The sequence below is a fragment of the Lagenorhynchus albirostris genome, chromosome 4 (genome assembly GCF_949774975.1).
Source record: "Lagenorhynchus albirostris chromosome 4, mLagAlb1.1, whole genome shotgun sequence".
Taxonomy (NCBI): domain Eukaryota; kingdom Metazoa; phylum Chordata; class Mammalia; order Artiodactyla; family Delphinidae; genus Lagenorhynchus; species Lagenorhynchus albirostris.
The window spans coordinates 112,749,696-112,768,422 of NC_083098.1; the positions used below are offsets into that span (position 1 = coordinate 112,749,696).

The 18,727-nt window shown below is 34.5% G+C and overlaps 1 protein-coding gene across 2 annotated transcripts in view; it reads right to left on the reverse strand.

Annotated features, from left to right (window-relative positions):
- CENPE (centromere protein E) overlaps nucleotides 1–18,727 on the reverse strand; it is a 73,811-nt gene that overhangs the window by 26,393 nt on the left and 28,691 nt on the right. Inside the window, exons 20-38 of one of the 2 annotated variants that reach the window (XM_060147366.1) lie at nucleotides 18,546–18,711; nucleotides 18,009–18,163; nucleotides 17,200–17,514; nucleotides 16,814–17,086; nucleotides 16,501–16,659; nucleotides 13,251–13,454; nucleotides 11,126–11,284; nucleotides 8,988–9,278; nucleotides 8,707–8,865; nucleotides 7,514–7,804; nucleotides 5,998–6,282; nucleotides 5,690–5,848; nucleotides 5,183–5,470; nucleotides 4,464–4,751; nucleotides 3,734–3,892; nucleotides 2,450–2,608; nucleotides 1,478–1,768; nucleotides 707–865; nucleotides 219–510 (exon numbers count right to left, since the gene is read on the reverse strand). In XM_060147366.1, coding sequence (XP_060003349.1) covers nucleotides 219–510; nucleotides 707–865; nucleotides 1,478–1,768; nucleotides 2,450–2,608; nucleotides 3,734–3,892; nucleotides 4,464–4,751; nucleotides 5,183–5,470; nucleotides 5,690–5,848; nucleotides 5,998–6,282; nucleotides 7,514–7,804; nucleotides 8,707–8,865; nucleotides 8,988–9,278; nucleotides 11,126–11,284; nucleotides 13,251–13,454; nucleotides 16,501–16,659; nucleotides 16,814–17,086; nucleotides 17,200–17,514; nucleotides 18,009–18,163; nucleotides 18,546–18,711 — 4,252 coding nt within the window. The remainder of the gene's footprint in view (nucleotides 1–218; nucleotides 511–706; nucleotides 866–1,477; nucleotides 1,769–2,449; nucleotides 2,609–3,733; nucleotides 3,893–4,463; nucleotides 4,752–5,182; nucleotides 5,471–5,689; nucleotides 5,849–5,997; nucleotides 6,283–7,513; nucleotides 7,805–8,706; nucleotides 8,866–8,987; nucleotides 9,279–11,125; nucleotides 11,285–13,250; nucleotides 13,455–16,500; nucleotides 16,660–16,813; nucleotides 17,087–17,199; nucleotides 17,515–18,008; nucleotides 18,164–18,545; nucleotides 18,712–18,727) is intronic. The other variant, XM_060147367.1, reaches the window with a different exon arrangement.

Consider the following 18,727-nt stretch of genomic DNA (forward strand, 5'->3'; position numbering starts at 1 on the left):
CAAAAAAAAAAAAAGTGGTAATATCTGAATAACATCATTTTGGCTTCTTTTAAAACTGTATTTTCTATTTGTGTGAAAAATTATAATTAATAGTTTCCCTCATTATTCTTTACTGTTTGTAGACGTTTCCAGGAAATATAAAACAAAACACTGTTACCCTTTCCAAGAAAGCTTGATTCTTATAAATAGTTACTAGATAGGGGAAGATTCTGAACTCTCTCTAGCTATCATTTCTCTCAATGTTTCTCTGAATTGGTCTCTTTCCATTTTGAGAGACTCTTTTATTCTCTTTAGCTCATCTCTTTCCTTAGCTACAATTCTTATTTCTTCAAGGCTTTCATACAGTTTCTTGGTCAAGTGTAAGTTATCCATTGCCACATTTTGCACAGATAAATTTTGGGCGTCAAATTGCTTCTTCAATTGTTCCATTTCATTCACTTTTTTATGAGTTTTATTGACATCTTCTTCCATTCTAACAAGTTGAAGCTCTTTTCTCTGAAGTTCTGGTATCTTGACATAATTATAAAACAAGTTAGAATGCGAACAGAATTCCTTTAAGAAAGGAAAATAGTGTCTATGTATATGTACATATAGTATAGTACATGTACATATATATCTATATTGACATATCTGTATCTATGTCCTTTCTCATTCCATAAGTAATTTCGGGCACAGTTATTCCCCCAAAGAACAGAACAACACATACCTTTCTCGGTAATTCGTCTTTTGATTTATTTAAATCCTTCTGAATATTTGAAATCTGAGGTGTCTTTTCTGAAACTTTCTCTCTGAATTTATCAATAGTTTCTTGGTGTTCTTTCAAATGCATATGGGCAATTTTTAGTTGCTCTTGTGTTTCCAGATCCTTTGTTATTAGAAGAAATTGAGAAATATGATATAAAGGCACATTACCTTTTCTTAACAATGAACTAGTTAAACAAAATCTCAAAAAACACATGTTCATAGTTAAAAACAACCTCCATGCCACCCCCAAATTAGAACAGTACAGAAGGACATAAAGTCCAAGTGTCAGTCCCTAGCCTCACCCATCGCAGTCCTGTCACACGCTGAACTCTGCCACTTATTTTTCAAATTTCATACCACTTGGACATCTTTCTAAATCAGTATCACATAAAGAGTGTCCCATTCTTATGCTTAGTTTTCTACTATACAATCGAACACCACTTAGCCAGTGCCTTACTGGTAGATACTTGCATTGTTTCTGATTTTGTTCATCACAAACAATGTTGTAGTGAATGCTGCTGTATTTCTGTCCAGATATGTGAATATATTGGTAGGATGAATTTCTACAAAAGTGCTGTAGCAAATGTATATGTTGATAATTTTTAAAATGCTATTGTCAAACTGCTTCCCTAAAAGGTTATAACATTCAAATTTTCACCAACAGTATCACTTATTTTCAAACTTCTTACAGTAAAAACATGTTCACTTGACAGGAAGAAAGGGCACAACTCACTCTAGCTATGGCTTCTTGCAGGTCTGCCTTGAGTAGGTCTCTCTCCAGTTTCAGAGTCTCTTCTACTCTCCTTAGGTTATCTCTTTCTTTCATTACAGATTTCATTTCTTCAAGGTTTTCATGAAGTTTCTGAGCCAAATTTAAGTTCTCCATTTCTATTTTATCCAGAGTTAAACTTTGGGCCTTGAATTCTTTCTTCAGTCGCTCTAGGCCACATATTTTTTTCTGTGTCTCACTAACCTCTTCTTTTAACTTAAAAAGTTGATGTTCATTTGCTTTAAGTTCTTGGACCTTAAGATAATCGTAACGTTAGGATTAGATGGCTTCTTAGGGAAGGATAAAGAATAGTTTCTAAGCTGATTAAGACAGCTTTCCCATGTCACTCATTAATATTCTGTGTAATTCCATACAGGATTTACTTTTTTTTGTGGTATAATTTACATAACTACACACTAATCTTATGTGTATATGGCTCAACTACTCTTGACATATGTATACAGCTATGTAACTACAACTCAGATTAAAATACAACTCAGAATTAATACAGAACACTTACTTACCTTACCATAAGGTTCCTATGTGCCCCTTCCTAGAACAAACCACTATTCTGACCTTTTTCATCCCAGATCAGTTTGCCTGCTTTTAAACTTATAAATCACAATGTATTTGTCCGTTCTTCCGTTGATAGGCATTTGGGTTGTTTTCAGTTTTTTGCAATTATGACTGAAGTTGCTGTGAACACTCTTGTATGTCTTTACGTGGAAGTGTGCACTTTCTTCTCTTAGGTACATAGCCAAGGAGTGGAAATGCTGGGCCACAGGCAGGTATATGGTTCAGTGCTAGTAAAAGCTACCAAGCTGTTTTCTAATGTGGCTAAAGCATATTACATCCCTCAGGGATTTTAGGCATTACTTTTTATTCTAGGAATAAATCAGGTATCCAAACATATAAGCGTCATGACCCCCTCAATACCTTTTCTTGTAATTTAGCATTTGAATTTTCTAAATCCATTTGCATATTTGATATTTCTTCTGTCTTCTCACAAACAATCCTTCTGAGTTTATCAATAATTTCCTGGTGATCTTTCAGATGCACGTGAGCAATTCTTAGTTCCTCTTGTTTTCCAAGGTCCTTTATTATTAGAAAAAAATTAAAAACCAATGATACAGCTTAATGTTAACTGGTATTTTCTTTTTAATGAAAGTGATACATTTTCTTAGTAAAAATAATACGTTTCTTATTTCTTACTCCACATCTTTGATGTTGTTAGAAAGTTATCGGCTTCCCCTTCCCCTGTCCTCACCTCCCCACAATGTACTCATATTTTGCAGAGGTAAACATGCTATACACATACTATTCTACAACTTGCTTTTCCCCCTAAGAGTTATTTTGAGCTTCCAAATTAGAACATTCAAATCTATTTCATTTTTTTAAGGGTTGCACGTATCCTGACATATTGCTTATATCTACCCAGTTTCCTTGTGATAGACATTTAGGTTATTTCCTATTTTTATCACAAATTGCTATAATGAACAACCTTATGGTATATGTGTGTGTGTTATGAATATACACACACATACATATTTTTCTTTACCTTAAAAATTGAGTAAGTGTACATGTAAAGTCCATGAAGAAAATGCTGGTTACAGAATTTAAAATTTTCAAAAATAATACCAAATTACCTGCCTAAAAGGCTGTATCCTGTTCCTTCTCACCAAAAGTACCACTCATTTCAAAGAAGGGTTCACTGATGTAAAGAAAACATCACATTAACTCGCTGGGAAGAGGAACGAGTGTAACTTACTTTAGCTTTTGTTTCTCTGAGGATTTCACTGAGCTGGTCTTGCTCCATTTTGAGTGTTCGCTCCATTCTTCTTAGGTCATCTCTTTCCTTAGTAACAGATTTTATTTCTTCAAGGTTTTCCTGAAGTTTCTGAGTCAACCTTAACTTCTCTGTTTCTATGCTTTCCAGGGTTGAATTCTGGGCCTCTAATTGCTTCTTCAACTGCTCTGTTTGATATGTATTTTCCCTGAGATCATTTTTTACCTTAAGAAGTTGACGTTCCTTCTCCTGAAGTTCTTGGATCTTGAGATAATCATACAATAAGTTAGGATATAGATAGATATAGAGAAAAAGCTAATAGTTCCTAAATTGAATACGTAAGTCTCTATGTATATTAAGCTAACTGATATCCTGTTTCATAACACAAAAGACTTGATTCAAACTCTCAGTTACTTAGGTATTAGTAGAAATACCTGTGCTTTTAAGGCAGTATTTGTGTTTTCTAAAGCCTTTTGAATATTTGATATTTCGTCTGTCTTCTCTGAAACAATTCCTCTGAGTTTATCGATGGTTTCTTGGTGCTCTTTCAGATTCATTTGGGCACTTCTTAGTTCCTCTTGTTTTTCCAAGTCCTTTATCATTAGAGAAAGAAAAATAGTACGTTCAGAATAATACAATTCAACCGTGTGTAGAAAGGTACAGGGTAAGAAGTAAAAATTCCCCCCTCCTTAGGCCTCCCACTTCTCACCCTCTAAATGACTTTTAGATGTCAATATATTCTAGATACACTACTCTGTATAACGTAACCCTTCTCTCTATCAGGATACTTCCAAATCAGCTCTGTCTTGTTCTTTACCTGTGGGTTGGTATTCCATGGTCTGAATGTGCTGTATTGATTCAACCAGTCTCTACTAATGGACAGTTAGAATTTTTCCTGTTTTGGGGTTTGCTTTATTTTGTTATTGCAACTTGTACAAATATCTTTGCACAGTTGTGCTAATGTGTGTGGGATAAACAGCAATAACTGGACTTTTTGGGTCAATGCATACACTTATTGAAAACTTTGGAAGATATTATCATATATCCATCCCTCCAGCCTTCCCCAAGATTGGACCAATTTTACAACCTCACCAACTCTATCAACCATGGCTCTTTTAGGACACGATGTCGTATTTACTAGTTGGGGGAAAGACGGTAACTCACTCTAATTGTGGTTTCTCTTAGGTTCTCCTTGAGCTGGTCTATCTCTACTTTGAGAGTCTCCTCCACACTCCTAAGGTCATCTCTTTCTTTTGTAACAGATCTTACTTCTTCAAGATTTTCATGGAGTCTCTGAGTTAACCTTATGTTCTCCAATTCTGTATTTTCCAGGGTTGACTTTTGGGCCTCAAGTTGCTTCTTCAAGTTTCCCATTTCACATATTTTTTCCTGAGTCTCACTGACATCTTTCATCTTAAGAAGTTGATGTTCTTCTTCTTGAAGTTCTTGAATCTGAGAAAATCATAAAACAAGTTATGACATAGACGGAAAATTTTAGGAAAAAGAACTGTCTCTAAAATTAAGGTAATCATCTTTACATTTTAGTCTAACATATGTATTATTTTCTTCTGTAAGGGATATGATGAACACAATAATCAGATGTCATTTTCCAACTTAACAAGACCTACCTTTGCCTGTAATTCAGTATCTGAAATTTCTAAGTCTCTCTGAGTATTTGCTCCTTGACCTGTCTTCTCTGAACTATTCCTTGCATTAATGGTTTCTTGGTACTCCTTCAGAAGAATGTAAGTAGCTTTCAGTTCCTCTTTGATTTTCTGTCCCTTTATGATTGGAGGAAAATTAATCAAACTTAGTAGTGAACATCATCATTATCACTTGAACACTATTTTTATATCCAAAAACATTATAAGAGGGAAACTTACTTCAGCTACAATTTCTTTAATGTTTTCTTTGAGTTGGTCTCTTTCCTTTTGAAGGACTTCCTGCACCCTTTCCAGATCATCTCTTTCCTTAATTATGGTTTTTATTTCTTCTTGACTTGCCTGAAGTTTCTCAGTCAACTTGAGCCTCTCGCTTTCTATTCTTTGTAGTGATGAATCTTTGGCTTTGAGATGTTCCTTTAACTGTTCCAGTTCAGCCATTTTTTCCTGAGCTTCACTGCTTTCTTTTATGGTAATCAATTGTTTCTGTTTCTCATGAAGCTCTTGGGTCTTAAAAATAATAATAAGATAATAGCCAAAAATATACTTATGTGCGCACACACATAAAAACGTGTGTTTATATATGTATATATATGTGAATGTATATTTTTTAAGGAAAAAAATCCAGTATGTCTTCTAAAACAATTTAGGAGGTACACAGTAGTCTTTGTAATCCAGTTAGCTACCTCCCTTAAGTTTTCTCCCACTGTTCCTTTACTCCCAATTTACCTTTTTCTGTAATTCATCATTTGTTGTTTCTAATTCCTGTTGAATGCTTGATATTTCAGTTTCCCTCTCTGAAAGATCCACTCTCAATTTACCAATAGTTTCCTCCTGTTCTTTTAGGTGACAATGAGCAACTTCAAGTTCCTCTTTGGTTTCTAGGTGCTTCATTATTAAAGGAAATTGCAAGAAATTTATGAAAACGTTATAACCATTACACTGTAACTAATTCCTTTCCCCAAAGGTTTAGTTTTTACCAAGATATTTGCTTACAGAATACTAAGCACACACACACGAAAAAGGATGAAACCTACTTTAGCTGTCATTTCTCTTATGTTTTCTTGGAGTAGGTTCCTTTCAGATTGAAGAACTTCTTGTAGCCTCTGTAGGTCATCTCTCTCCTTAGCTATAGATTTCACTTCATCATGACTTTCTTGAAGTCTCTCAGACCACTCGAGCTTTTCCATTTCTAGTCTTAGTAGTGCTGAGTCTTTGACTTTGAATTGCTCCTTCAATTGCTCCATCTCACTCATTATTTTCTTGGTCTCATTGTCTTTTTCTTTCATATGGAAGGACTGTTCCTCTTGAGATGCTTGAATCTTAAGAGGATCATAAAACAATACAGTTGGTGCCCAGAGATACTTTATTTTATTTTAGGGGTAAAGAAACAAGGATACTTTCTAAAACAATTAAGTCAGGGATTCAACAGCTCATTTACAGAACAATATTTCCACTCACCCACTCTTCCATTATTCAGATATTTAACACATTTATTGAGTACTCATTGTGTTGTCAGTATCTTATTAGAGATGAAACGGGAAATGACACTTTACATGATCTGCCTTTTTGAAACTTACGCACTTTAGAAGGAAAGATACATATTATACCAGATCTTACCAAACAGAGGTGCTGGGTTCTTTCAGGCTACCAGCGGCAAACCTAACCTATTGTGAGTGCTTAGGAAGGGCTTCCTAGGGGATGGAAAGCTTCAGTGGAGATCTAAAAGATGAGAGCGCTTGTTAGGCAAAGAGGACTATGGAATTACTACAGGAAGGGAGATCAGAACATCTGAAAGCCATGAGATGCAGAAGAGCAACAGAATAGAGTTGCTGGAGCACAATAAGCAGGAGGAAGAGTGAGATGAAACAGGGCTAGAAACCCGCAAGGTCTGGGATCTAGGGTCTCAAAGGTCATGTGAAGAAGCACGCTGGTGTGTATTTCAAAAGCAATGAGAAGTTATTAAAAGGTTTTAAGAAGAAAAGATCACTTGGGCCAGAAAGGGGAATGAATTAGAGAAGTATGATATGAATGGGGAGACCAGGTAGGACGCTATTGCACAAAGCCAGAGAGAGGTAATTGTGACTTGGATTAGGGTATCAGCAATGTGGAGAGAAGAGTGGGAGGATTTCACACACAGGTACACACCTTAAAATCAACAAGGTTTGGTTCTTGTATTACAGAGTGAGTGGGGAGGGAGGGATAGTAGTAGGAATGATTCCCAGATTTCTGACTGGATCAGTGAGGAAGATGGTAATGCGTTATGGGATGCTGGGGAAATAGGTTTAAACAAGGGAAGAAAACAGTGTTTTTGACTTTATCCTTTCCTGTAATTTAACACTGCTTTTTCTAAATCATTTTGAATATTTAAGAAAACAACCCATTTTCCATAGTTTCTTAGTATTTATGAGCAATTTTTAGTTGTTCTGTTTCCAATCACTTCATAATTAAGAGACATTTAAAGAAAATTGGTAGGAACATTACAAATGTCATTTTTCCCAAAGACTTATTTATTAAACACTTATTAAAATGGGAGGAAAGGATGAAACTTACTTTAGTCAAAGTTTCTCTAATTTCTTCTTTCAGTTGGTCACATTCAACCTGAAGTGCTTCTTTTGTCATTTTAAGATCGTCTCTTTCCTTAGCGAGAGATTTTATTTCTTCGTGACTTTCTTGAAGTTTTTCAGTCAACCTGAGACTTTCCATTTCTACACTTGCCAGTGTTTTTGAATCCTTGGTTTTGGATTGTTCTTTCAATAGCTCTGGTTCATCCATTGTTTCCTGAATATCACTGACTTCTTTCACATTAGCAAGTAGCTCCTGTTCCTCATGAAGCACTGGGACCTTATGATATTCATAAAATACCAAGGTTACTATCTAGAGAGTGTTATCATAATTTTTTAAAGGGAAAACATGAGGCTACTTTCCGTAGCAATGAAAGTGATTTTGAACCTTCATGGCCTACCATGGACCACAAACTCCTATTTATTCATTTTCTCTTGATTCCTACTCAAGCTATTATTCATGACTTTTCTGCTAGTAATAGTCTGTCATAATTGTTTTTTTTCTCCAGCTTACAACCACAGTACACTTTACCAACAAATTATCAATCTGGTCAGTTGCATGCTTCATTTCTATACCAGTTCCCAAATGCAACAGGAGAAAAATCAGAATTGAGCAGATTCTATCTCAATAAATGAATGGCCCCCATTCTCAGATGAATTCTAATGCTACTTCACAAATTTGTTATGTGTACAGATTGATTCCCCCTTTCCATGATCACTAGTGGTACCATGTAGCTTTGCATAGCATATTTCTGCATTTATCATACTGGAATTGAGAGATTTTTTTATATGCCTATATTGGGGAAAAAGAACAATGTCTTATTCATATCCACAGTCTCAATGCTTGGCACATAGTAGGCTTTTAACATAGGTTGGTCCAGTTATCCCAATGTTTCATTTTCTCCATAGCATTTGCTATTATCTAAAATTATCCTGTTCATTTGATTGCTTATTTATTGAGAACCTCTTTCCACTACAAAGTAAGTTCTATGATCACAGAGATTTTGTCCACCTTGTTCCCATTTTATTTCTATAATCCAGGACTGTACCTGCTACATTAGACACTCAACAAATACTACCCAATAAATGAATGAACCATAACTCAGTCACTACCTACTGCTTATTTTTCTTTCAGAGAAAGAAAGGAGGAGGGGACAAGGAGCAAAGGAAGAAAAGACAAACCTTTTCTTGCAATTCAGTATTGGATTTCTCTAAGTTCTTCTGAATATTTATTATTTGAGCTGTCTTCTCACAAATGTTTCTTCTTAGTTCTTCAACAGTTTCTTGGTGCTCTTTTAGAAGCATGTGGGCCACTTTTAGTTCTTCTTTTGTTTCTAGACCCTTTATTAGCAAGTTAAATTTAAAGAATAATTGTAATAACATTATCCCAACATTGCCTCCCCCCTTTCCAACTCAGTTTTTAAAGAAACATTTAATAGATGAAAGAAAAGGGTATGACTTACTGTAGCTTCAATTTCTCTTATGTGTCCTTTAAGCTTATTTCTTTCTATTTCAAATGACTCCTGTAATTCCTTTAGATCATTTCTTTCTTTGGTTATGAATTTCATTTCCTCAGAATTTTCATGAAGTTTCTGAACCAACTCTAGCCTCTCAATTTTTATATGTTCCAATGTTAATTCTTGGTTCTTTAGTTCATTCTTTAAATTTTCCATTTCATTCATCTTTTTCTGAATCTCAGTCATCTCTTCTTGTACACTAAGAAGTTGTTGCTGTTTTTCTTGGAGTTGTTGGCTCTTAAGAAATATAGTTTTTATAATTACCATTTTGTCTATATCCTCCTAAAATTCTTATGTAAAATGTACTTTGCCAAACTGAAATAATCATTATCATAGCCCTGCCTACTACTCCAGTATAAACAGACAAGTAACACTAAAAGTAAAGTAACCTTTTAGATAGTGCTTACAGTGGGTCAAATAGGGTCCCACCCCAAATTCAAGTCTGCCCATACTCTGAGAATGTGATCTTCTTTGAAAATAGGGTTTTTGCAGATGTAATTACTTAAGGACTGAGAAGAAATATTCCTGGGTTAAGGTGGGCCCTAAATCTAATGAGAGGGTCCTTATAAGAGACAGAAAATGACACACAGAGACACAGAGAAGGTCATAGGTAGATGGAGGCAGAGATTGGAGAGATGCAGCTACAAGCCAAGGGTACCACGGACAGCTGGGAGTCAAGGACAGGAAGAGGCAAGAAAGGATTCTTCCTTAGAGCCTTCAGAGGGAGCTTGGTCGCCAGCATCTTGATTTTGAACTTCTAAGAGCCAGAATTGTGAAAAAATAAATTTCTGTTGTTTAAAGCCATAAAGTTTATGGTAATTTGATACAGAAGCCCTAGGAAACTAATAGAGTGTCACTAGGTTAATCAAAGAAGTAAAGTGAAAATGAGAAAAATTTAAAAAGAGACTAAATATGCAGATATAACTGCCAAGTAACTATAATTCCACTTCTCCTAAAAACTTGGATAATTTACTTTCATTCCCAATAAGGTCCATATGGGGTGGCCCAAACAAACAATGAGGCATTAACTTTTACATAAACTTACTGATTTCCCTTATTTAGGAGGGATATGAAATAGATGTAAGGTTTTAATATATTCAGTGAAGTTATAGTAAAAAGGATGAGAATTAAGAGAACCCACATTAGGAAAAAAAAATACAGAAGCACAATGGAAATCACAATATATTATCTATAATGCATGTGGCACTACTACTAGAATATACAGAAAGATCTTGGTGGGTGCATTTTAGAATTACTTGGGGAGTACAATTGTTACAAGGGTCTTAGCTCTTCTATAAATTTTACAATAGCACCTTATTGTAAATATCTAAGAGATGGTAATACAGTCATCCCCTGGTATCCATGAATCCCTGTGGATACCAAAATTGGTGGATGTTCAAGTCCCTTATATAAAATGACATAGTATTTGCATATAACCTAAGCACACCCTCCAGTATACTTTAACTCATCTCTAGATTACTTATAATACTGAATACAATATAAATGCTACACAAATAGTTGTAAATACTATGTAAATAGTTGCCTGTGTGTGGCAAAATTCAAGTTACACATTTTGGAATTTTCTGGAATTTTTTTCCCCTGAATATTTTTGATCAGTGTTTGGTTGAATCCATGGATGCAGAATGTGCAGGTATGGAGGGCCAACTGTAGAGATAAATTTTTACATTTTAGAGAATAACTAATATATCTCTATAAGGGCAGAATCTTTGTTTTGTCGACTAATGTATCTCAAGAGCCCAGAACAGTGCCTGGCCCATGGTGGTACTGTATGAATGTACAGTATTTGATGAATGAATATATCAAATGATTCGTTTAGATGAATGAAGGCCCCCTCTCTCATTTAAAGACTAAAAAAATATAATCCTCACAAAGGATGTTAGTTAACATCTCAGTAGGAGTTGAAATTGTCCAGAATATTAGCATTAAGATCTGTTCATTGGCAAGGCAATTGGCAATTATTTCTGGAATTTAGGTCTGCTGGAATCAAATTTATTACAAAAAAAAAAAAAAAAAAGAAAAAGTTTAGTCAGAAAATGACCAGGAATGTAACTTTAAAAAGTCACCTTTTCCTTCAGCTTTTCTTCAACTTCTGCCAGTTTTTCACAGGTCCTAGAAAGCTCTTCTTCTTTCTTTATGGTATGGCTCTTTTCTTGTGCAACTATCTCTTGTTGCTTTTTAAGTTCATTTCCAAGAATTCTTAATTCTTCCTGGTTTTCAATGGTCTGTAATTTAAAAAAAAAGCTGAGATTAAAATACTAGCTTACATTTATGAAATCAGGTAAAAATCAGCATTTGCCTTAGCCTGAAAATGAAGAAGAAATCATGGCAAACTACATTGGAAAAGACTAATTAAAAAAAGTCTTAACTTAATCATATAAAGGTCAAGAATCTGCTTTTTTAATACTGTTTCTTTATTGCTCATCTTATATTCTTATCATGAGAATTAGAACTGGATTTTGTATTCTGTCATGAGAGGTTTGCTCATTTTCTACCCCTAAGCCAAAAGAGACTTTCTAAGCTTCTGTTGACAACAGATGATATATGAGACATATATATATATATATATATATATATATATATATATATATATGGTTATGGGCTTTTCATATGCTGGAATGACTGGTTTTTTTTTTTTTTTTGCGGTACGTGGGCCTCTCACTGTTGTGGCCTCTCCTGTTGCGGAGCACAGGCTCCGGACACGCAGGCTCAGCGGCCATGGCTCACGGGCCCAGCTGCTCCGCGGCATGTGGGATCTCTCTGGACCGGGGCATGAACCCGTGTCCCCTGCATCGGCAGGCGGACTCTCAACCACTGCACCACTAGGGAAGCCCATGACTTTGGTTTTATACATTGCTTAATAGCAAGCTCAAAATGGCAGCATCCTTTGCTAGCATAAAGTGGGTTAATCCTAGTTATTAAGCTTAAACAGTGACTTTCTCAAGTATCAATATCACAAAAACATCATAAGCCAGAGACTGAGAAACAAATATGACTTTTGTCTGTATTCTTATTCACATTCAGCAATTTTAACCAAACAGACAATCCCAAGGAACATGGAAAACTGCACAAAAGGTCAGGTTCTACTGTGATCCATAGCAAACTTCTCAAAATATTAATTTCAATTAATTTCAAAAAATTAATTTCAATCCCTAAATTTAGAAACAAAAAATAAAGTAGGTTTGAAAATATTGGCAAACATTAACAACAAATAATTAAAAGTGAAATAAAAAAATTACAACAGCGTAAATAGAAGAGAAACATTTAGGAACAACTTTAACAAAATATGGAAAAGACCTGTGCACTGAAATCTATAACACATCACTGAGACAACAGATAATTTACAGAAAGATACACAATGGCCAATAAGCCATTTCATGCTAATAAGCATGAACAGACGCTCAATATCTTTAGTCATTAGGGAAAGGCAAGTGAAAACAATAGGTACACACCCAACAGAATGGCCAAAATTAAAAACACTGATACTATGAAGTGTTGGTGAGGATGTGGAGCCCTCAGTATTCTCTTAATTTGCTGATGGGAATGTAAAATGGTACCAACTACTTTGGAAATCAGTCTAGGAAATTTTCATCAAGTTAAATATACATCTACCTATGAGCCAGCTATTCCATTTAGATAGTTACCCTAGAGAAATAAAAAAAAATATGTTCATAGAAAGATCTGTATATGAATGTTTATAGCATCTTTATTCAAAATAGCCAAATAGTGGAGATAACTTAAATTTCTACCAATAGGATAAAGTCTAAACAAATTGTGGCCTGTTCATATGATGGAACACTACCCAGCGATAAGCAGGAGAAGAAAGAAGACACAAAAGAGTGTATGCTGTGTGATTCTATTTGTATGACGTTCTAGAAGGGAAAGGCAAGTGAAAACAATGTGATTAAGTGATTAAGGTAAAAAAAAAAAGGACAGTGACTATATGGGGCAGAGGGTAAGATTAGGATCAAATAGATCAGAACTCAAGGGAACTTTTTGGGGTGATGGAAATATTCCATATCTTGACTGAGGTGGAAGGCACACAAGTAGAGACATTTGTCAAAAGTCATCAGACTGTGCTCTTGCATCAGATACATTTATTGCATGTAAATTATACCTCAATAAAGTTGGAAAAATCTAAAATGTACAAAGACAAAACTGTATTGCTAAGTATACAGTGCTAAATCCTACCATTTCAATGCTTTCCCTTAGGTCAGTCTTCAGTTGTTCCTTTTCTGCTGTAATACTCTCTAACATTTGTTGCAGTTCATTTTTCTCCTGTATTAAAGAAGATATCTTTCTCTGTTGCTCAATTAGCTCATTATCCTCAACATCTGCAATCAGTGCTTGGGTTTTTTTGGCTTCCAAATTTTGTTTTTTATCTATGCCAACCATCTAAAATATAAATACATTAAAGAATTTCTTAGTTAATAATAATTTTAATAATAATAAAAATAGCCAACATATATTACTTATTATGTACTAGGCACTATTTTGATATATTGACACATTTAATCATCACTATAACCATGTGAGGTAGGTACTAGTATTATCTCCATTTGACAGATGAGGAAACAATACCAGGGAGGATAGGTCACTTGCCCCAGGTCACCCAGGGAAGAATAACCAGGTTTTGAATCCAATAGTCTGGCTCCGGAGTGTGTGCTCTTGTGCCTGTTCACTGATAAGAACTACCTGGACAGCTATAGATAATTAACAATTATCTTCACGTATGATGGGTTAACCTGACTTTATGAAAAAGTAAGCCGCCTTAAACTCTATCACTTTATGTTTTTCCTTGAATGCTGGAAATCATTCCCTAGCCCCTATTCCCAATTAATCTTTATTTTCAGAGGTAGTCATACTCACCAAAGCTGGAGTTTTATTACATGTAGAGGGCAAAATAATTTTGGTAGAAATATATCTCACATTATAATAGCATAATTCATCTTTTCTTAATATACAATTTTCATTTACTGCTTAAGAAAAGCATGTTATATAAATTCATTTATCCATAAATAAGTCTTAACCAAAGGTAACTTAAAATGTGAACTCCTTGCTAAAAGGAGATAAAGACTGACATTACAATTGTTGGCATGAAATTAGAGTGTCACTATATAACCTTATAGTAGCCCAATAAATACATTCAGTTCCATACTGGCCACATATGTTTTAAAAAGTTTTTATAGTAATCTATAAGTAACATTAGAAAAAAATTTGAAAAATAAAGAGAAAAAAATGTCATCCAGTGTCACCAATACAACCACTATTAGAGTTCTAAAATATTTCATTCCAGTATTTTCCATTAACTTTTTAAAAAACATAGCCATCATAATTAATTTACATATATAGGATTCAATTTAGCTTTTCTTTTTCACTTAGATCATGTGCAGTTTCCCATACTGCTACATAATCTTCAAATTAGTATTTTTAGTAGTTGCTCTATTCTCTAAAGTGGATATGGACAAACCATATTTTGTTAGTTAACCTCTTAGTGTTGGCAATATTCATGAGCTTCTGACAATGGTGCACACAGAGCTAACTACTGGGTTGGCCAAAAAGTTCGTTCGGTCAATGAATACATTGTTCAATACATTTCTTGGTGAAAATGAAAAATGTGTCTTTTATTTTTACTTAAAATCAAACGAACTTTTTGGCCAACCCAATACATGAGGTGGGGAACATATAGGCTTTGGGAGCAGTTTGTCAGATATTATAATTCAGAAGCCTGCATCTTTACTCCTAAACAAAGGAATATACACAAAGACAAAACAGATGGAGAGGAAGTATTCTATAATGATGCCCAAGGCACATTTCAAAACTGAACTCAGCCTAGGAAGTATTTCAGCTACCATGGTTATGAGTAAAATCTAATTTCTGTTGAGACACACTAGAGAAATTGCATTTCCAAAGAAAGACATCAAGCAGGACTGAAAACGGGTACTCCAAGGGATTCCTGATAGACCTACTTAATGGAGTTCTGTGGTACCCAGATGAACAGAGGGCCCCTGGAAATTCCCAGACCCACTCTTTTATCTACACAGGTGATTCCAGCATGAGCAAGGCTATCACAAGAACAAGGTGATCTCAGACTTCCAGCCCAGGTTTCAAGATCTCTAATGAACAGAATGGCCCCAGAGAATCCCATCAGACTCTTTTATCACCATGGACACTTCTAGCATGAACATAATACTACAGGAGCCAGTTGGTCCCAGTGAGTATAACTCTTCCTTTCCCTCACTTCTCTACTGCTTCCTTCTCATGGGGCCCTATGATTGCATTTTTCATTTGTTTAAAAGCAGCTATACATTGTTGTATCTTATTTTTAAAAAAAACTGTTCAAAAAACCTTCCCCCTGTGAAAGTAGAAGTTATAAATTTCAAATCAAGGTCAAGAACCTTTGGCCCATGGTTGATCCAAATTATAGATAAGCTGAGAACACAAGATAATAGTGGAAGTGAAAATGCTTTTCTAGGAGAGAAGGACTCAAGAATAGGGAGAGAGAAGAGAAAGCTCATTTTCCAAGGCAGGAATATTGTGTGCCTGGGTAAAGGGGGAAAAAAGAAGCTAATTAGACTATATCAAAATTTAAAGCTTCTGTGCAAAAAAGGACAAAATCAACAGAGTGAAAAGGCAACCTATGAAATGGGAGGAAATACTGGCAAATCGTATAACTGATAAAGGGTTAATAACCAGAAAAATACAAAGAACTCTTATAACTCAGTAACAACAAAAAACCAATTTAAAAATGGGAAAAACTTGAACAGACATTTCTGCAAAGAAGATAAACATATAGCTTACAAGCAGTCTGTGATATTTTGTTATGGCAGCCTTAGCAGACTAATATACCTCCGTTTAAAAAGTCACCATTAGCATCCTAGTTTTTCTTATATATAATTGAATAACTAGTTAAGTAGTTTTTCTCCTAAGGTCTCAGGACAAAATGAGCCATTTTACCTAGAATGAATTATTAAGGCAAGATTTAAGCACCTAATAGTAAAATTACGGTCCAAACCCTAAAAATAGATACAAATACGATACATACATTGATTCTATAGCAAACTCTAAACAAATATAGTATACAAAATCCAACATAAAACAAATATTTTAGCCATAATTAATAATAAGCACTGAATCTTTCTTACATTCTTAGGATTCAGAGGGGCTTTTAAAGATGTGTAAATTACAATAGGCCTTAGAAAAGTATCAGCTCAAAGTCCGAACTAGTATTTTTTTGTCTTTTCCTTTTCAAATTGATGGTAAGCAGTTATATTTGAAGTTATTTCAAAGACATGAGACTTACGCGTGTAAATTATTCTGAGCTATTACCACTGTGAATAATAAATAAGATTGAGATTACTGTTCTGCACTTAAGTGTTTGAGGTTAAGGAGAAAGCTCATATACAAGCATATAAAAACTTTGAACAGAAACACCCTTTACCTTCTCCTGAAATTCATCCTCAGTTTCTCCTAAGTTGTCCTCTATATGCAAATTCTTGGAAGTTTCCTCAGAAATTTTCATTTTTAGTGTGTTAATCGTTTCTTGGTGTTGTTTCAAAGACTCAAGAGCATTTCGTAGTTGTTCCTGGGTGTCTATATTCTTTGTCAGAGAAATAGAAAATAATTTCCATTAGAATGTGAAACAATGAAAATAATTTTATAGCTATTGCTTGATCATAAATAATAAATGATGGCTCCTGTAATGTTTTTAAAGAGGCTCTGAGACTTCAAAGTTTAATCAGTCAAAACCTTACCATGTTTATTGTATCCTGAATGTCACATTTGAGTTGGTCCCTCTCAATTTGCAGGCTCTCTTGGAGTTGTTTTTGATCATCCTTTTCTTGGGTTAAGGTTTTTACTTCTACTAAGGTTTGTTGAAGTTTCTCGGTAAGCAGTGTTTTCTCCTTTTCTACAGTGTGCAGCCTAGAATCTCTACTTTCTAATTGTTCCTTCAGCTCTTCCACTTCTTTTAAACTTTTTTGATTCTCAGTTGTTTTCTGCTGAAGTTCTTGGGTTTTGTGAGAGAGCTTTAAGATAAGAAAAAGTAAATGTGAAAAGCAGAGCATTCTGCGACATACACATGGAAGCCAAACCCCATTAAGACTAAAGATCATTTCCCTAGAGGGTGTCTTGTACCAACCTCTGTCTTCAAAGCATCCAAATTTAAACCAAGTTCTTGAGCTTCTTTAGAGAGATTTCCGATTTCCTGTTTCAATTTTGCATTCTCTTCAAGGACCATCTTATACTTTTGCTCAAATTCAATATGATGATTTTTAACATCTTGGAATTCTTGATCAGTGCTTTCATAATTCAGCTGGGAAGTTGCTAGGTCATTTTTAGTTTTCCCAATTTCTTCAAGTAAATCTTGAATTCTACTTTCCTTATGAGCTACTTCAGAAAACAATTTATCTTTTTCCGATGTTATTATACAGAGCTCTTCAGATTTATCATGTATCTATGGAAAAGAAAGCAAACTTAGCTATGTTAGCAATATATGATCTACTTAAGCAATTTTCAGGAAAAAACTTTCTCTGCCTCACCTCAATTTCAAGACATTGAAATTAAGCGAAGGTTTGACTGAGGAAAGGCAATATTTTTATTGTGACATCTCTTTAACAATATATTATCCTGTTTAACTTTACCTTCAAAGTTTTGATTTCTAATCTCTGGTTCTAGTAAGGATTGCATGGAGAAGGACAGTAGAAACACAATCAGCATGTGCCTTTAATTCCTCACCTATCATTTTAAAGTGTTTTCTAACTTCTGGTGTAGCAGGCATTTCATGGTTTTTCTTAGAATATGACCAACATTTCTATTGCTAACAAATTGAGTCAGGCATTTACAGTCTCTTGGCTGGTACTTTAAAATAAAATATGGCAAAATATTTAAGGCACTATTGCAAAGGTTTTTATTTTAAGGTAAGAGTTGTTTGCTTAAAAAAGTATTTACCTCCTTCCTTAGCATTTCCACTTCTGAAGGTAAAGATTTCAGTTCTGAGAGCAAATTAACTTCTTTGTGCAAAGCTTCATTTTCTTCGACTTCCTTATTCAGTGCTTTCTGGAGATGGGTAATTTTCCTTTCCAATTCCATATTAGACAGTAAATCTAGGAAATTTTTAGTAAGTTAAATAAAACAGCTTGCAGTTGTTGGGTAAATCTAAATTACATACATAGATTATTTAACCAGATTATATAAAATTTATTAAAGAAAGAGCCAGTGTTGGTAAACCACTCATCCAATTGTTCATCACCTTGTCCAAGATTGGGTTCAATTTATTTGAAAAATAACTTTTAAACCCTTATGGTCTGAGGTCCAAGGAAACATTTATAAATACAGATACCAAATGACATTAAAACTTCACATTAAGCTATTAAAAACACCAGAGAATAATGGATTTTTAATTACTGCAATATAGTTGCAAAATCTTTTAGGTACATTTCTGTATAAAGTCAGATTTGCAGAGATAAGTCTGAAATGATGAAATACCTTTTGGAACTTTGCCATCTATAAGGGAGGTGAGTTTTGTTATTTCATTAAAAGAAGACTGTAATTCTTTCTCCAGATCAACTTGCATTTTCTTTTTCGCCTCCAACTGGCTTTGATATAACTCAATATCATTTTCCATTTGCTTGCATGTACTTGCAAGTTCTTTCTATTGAGAGAAACAC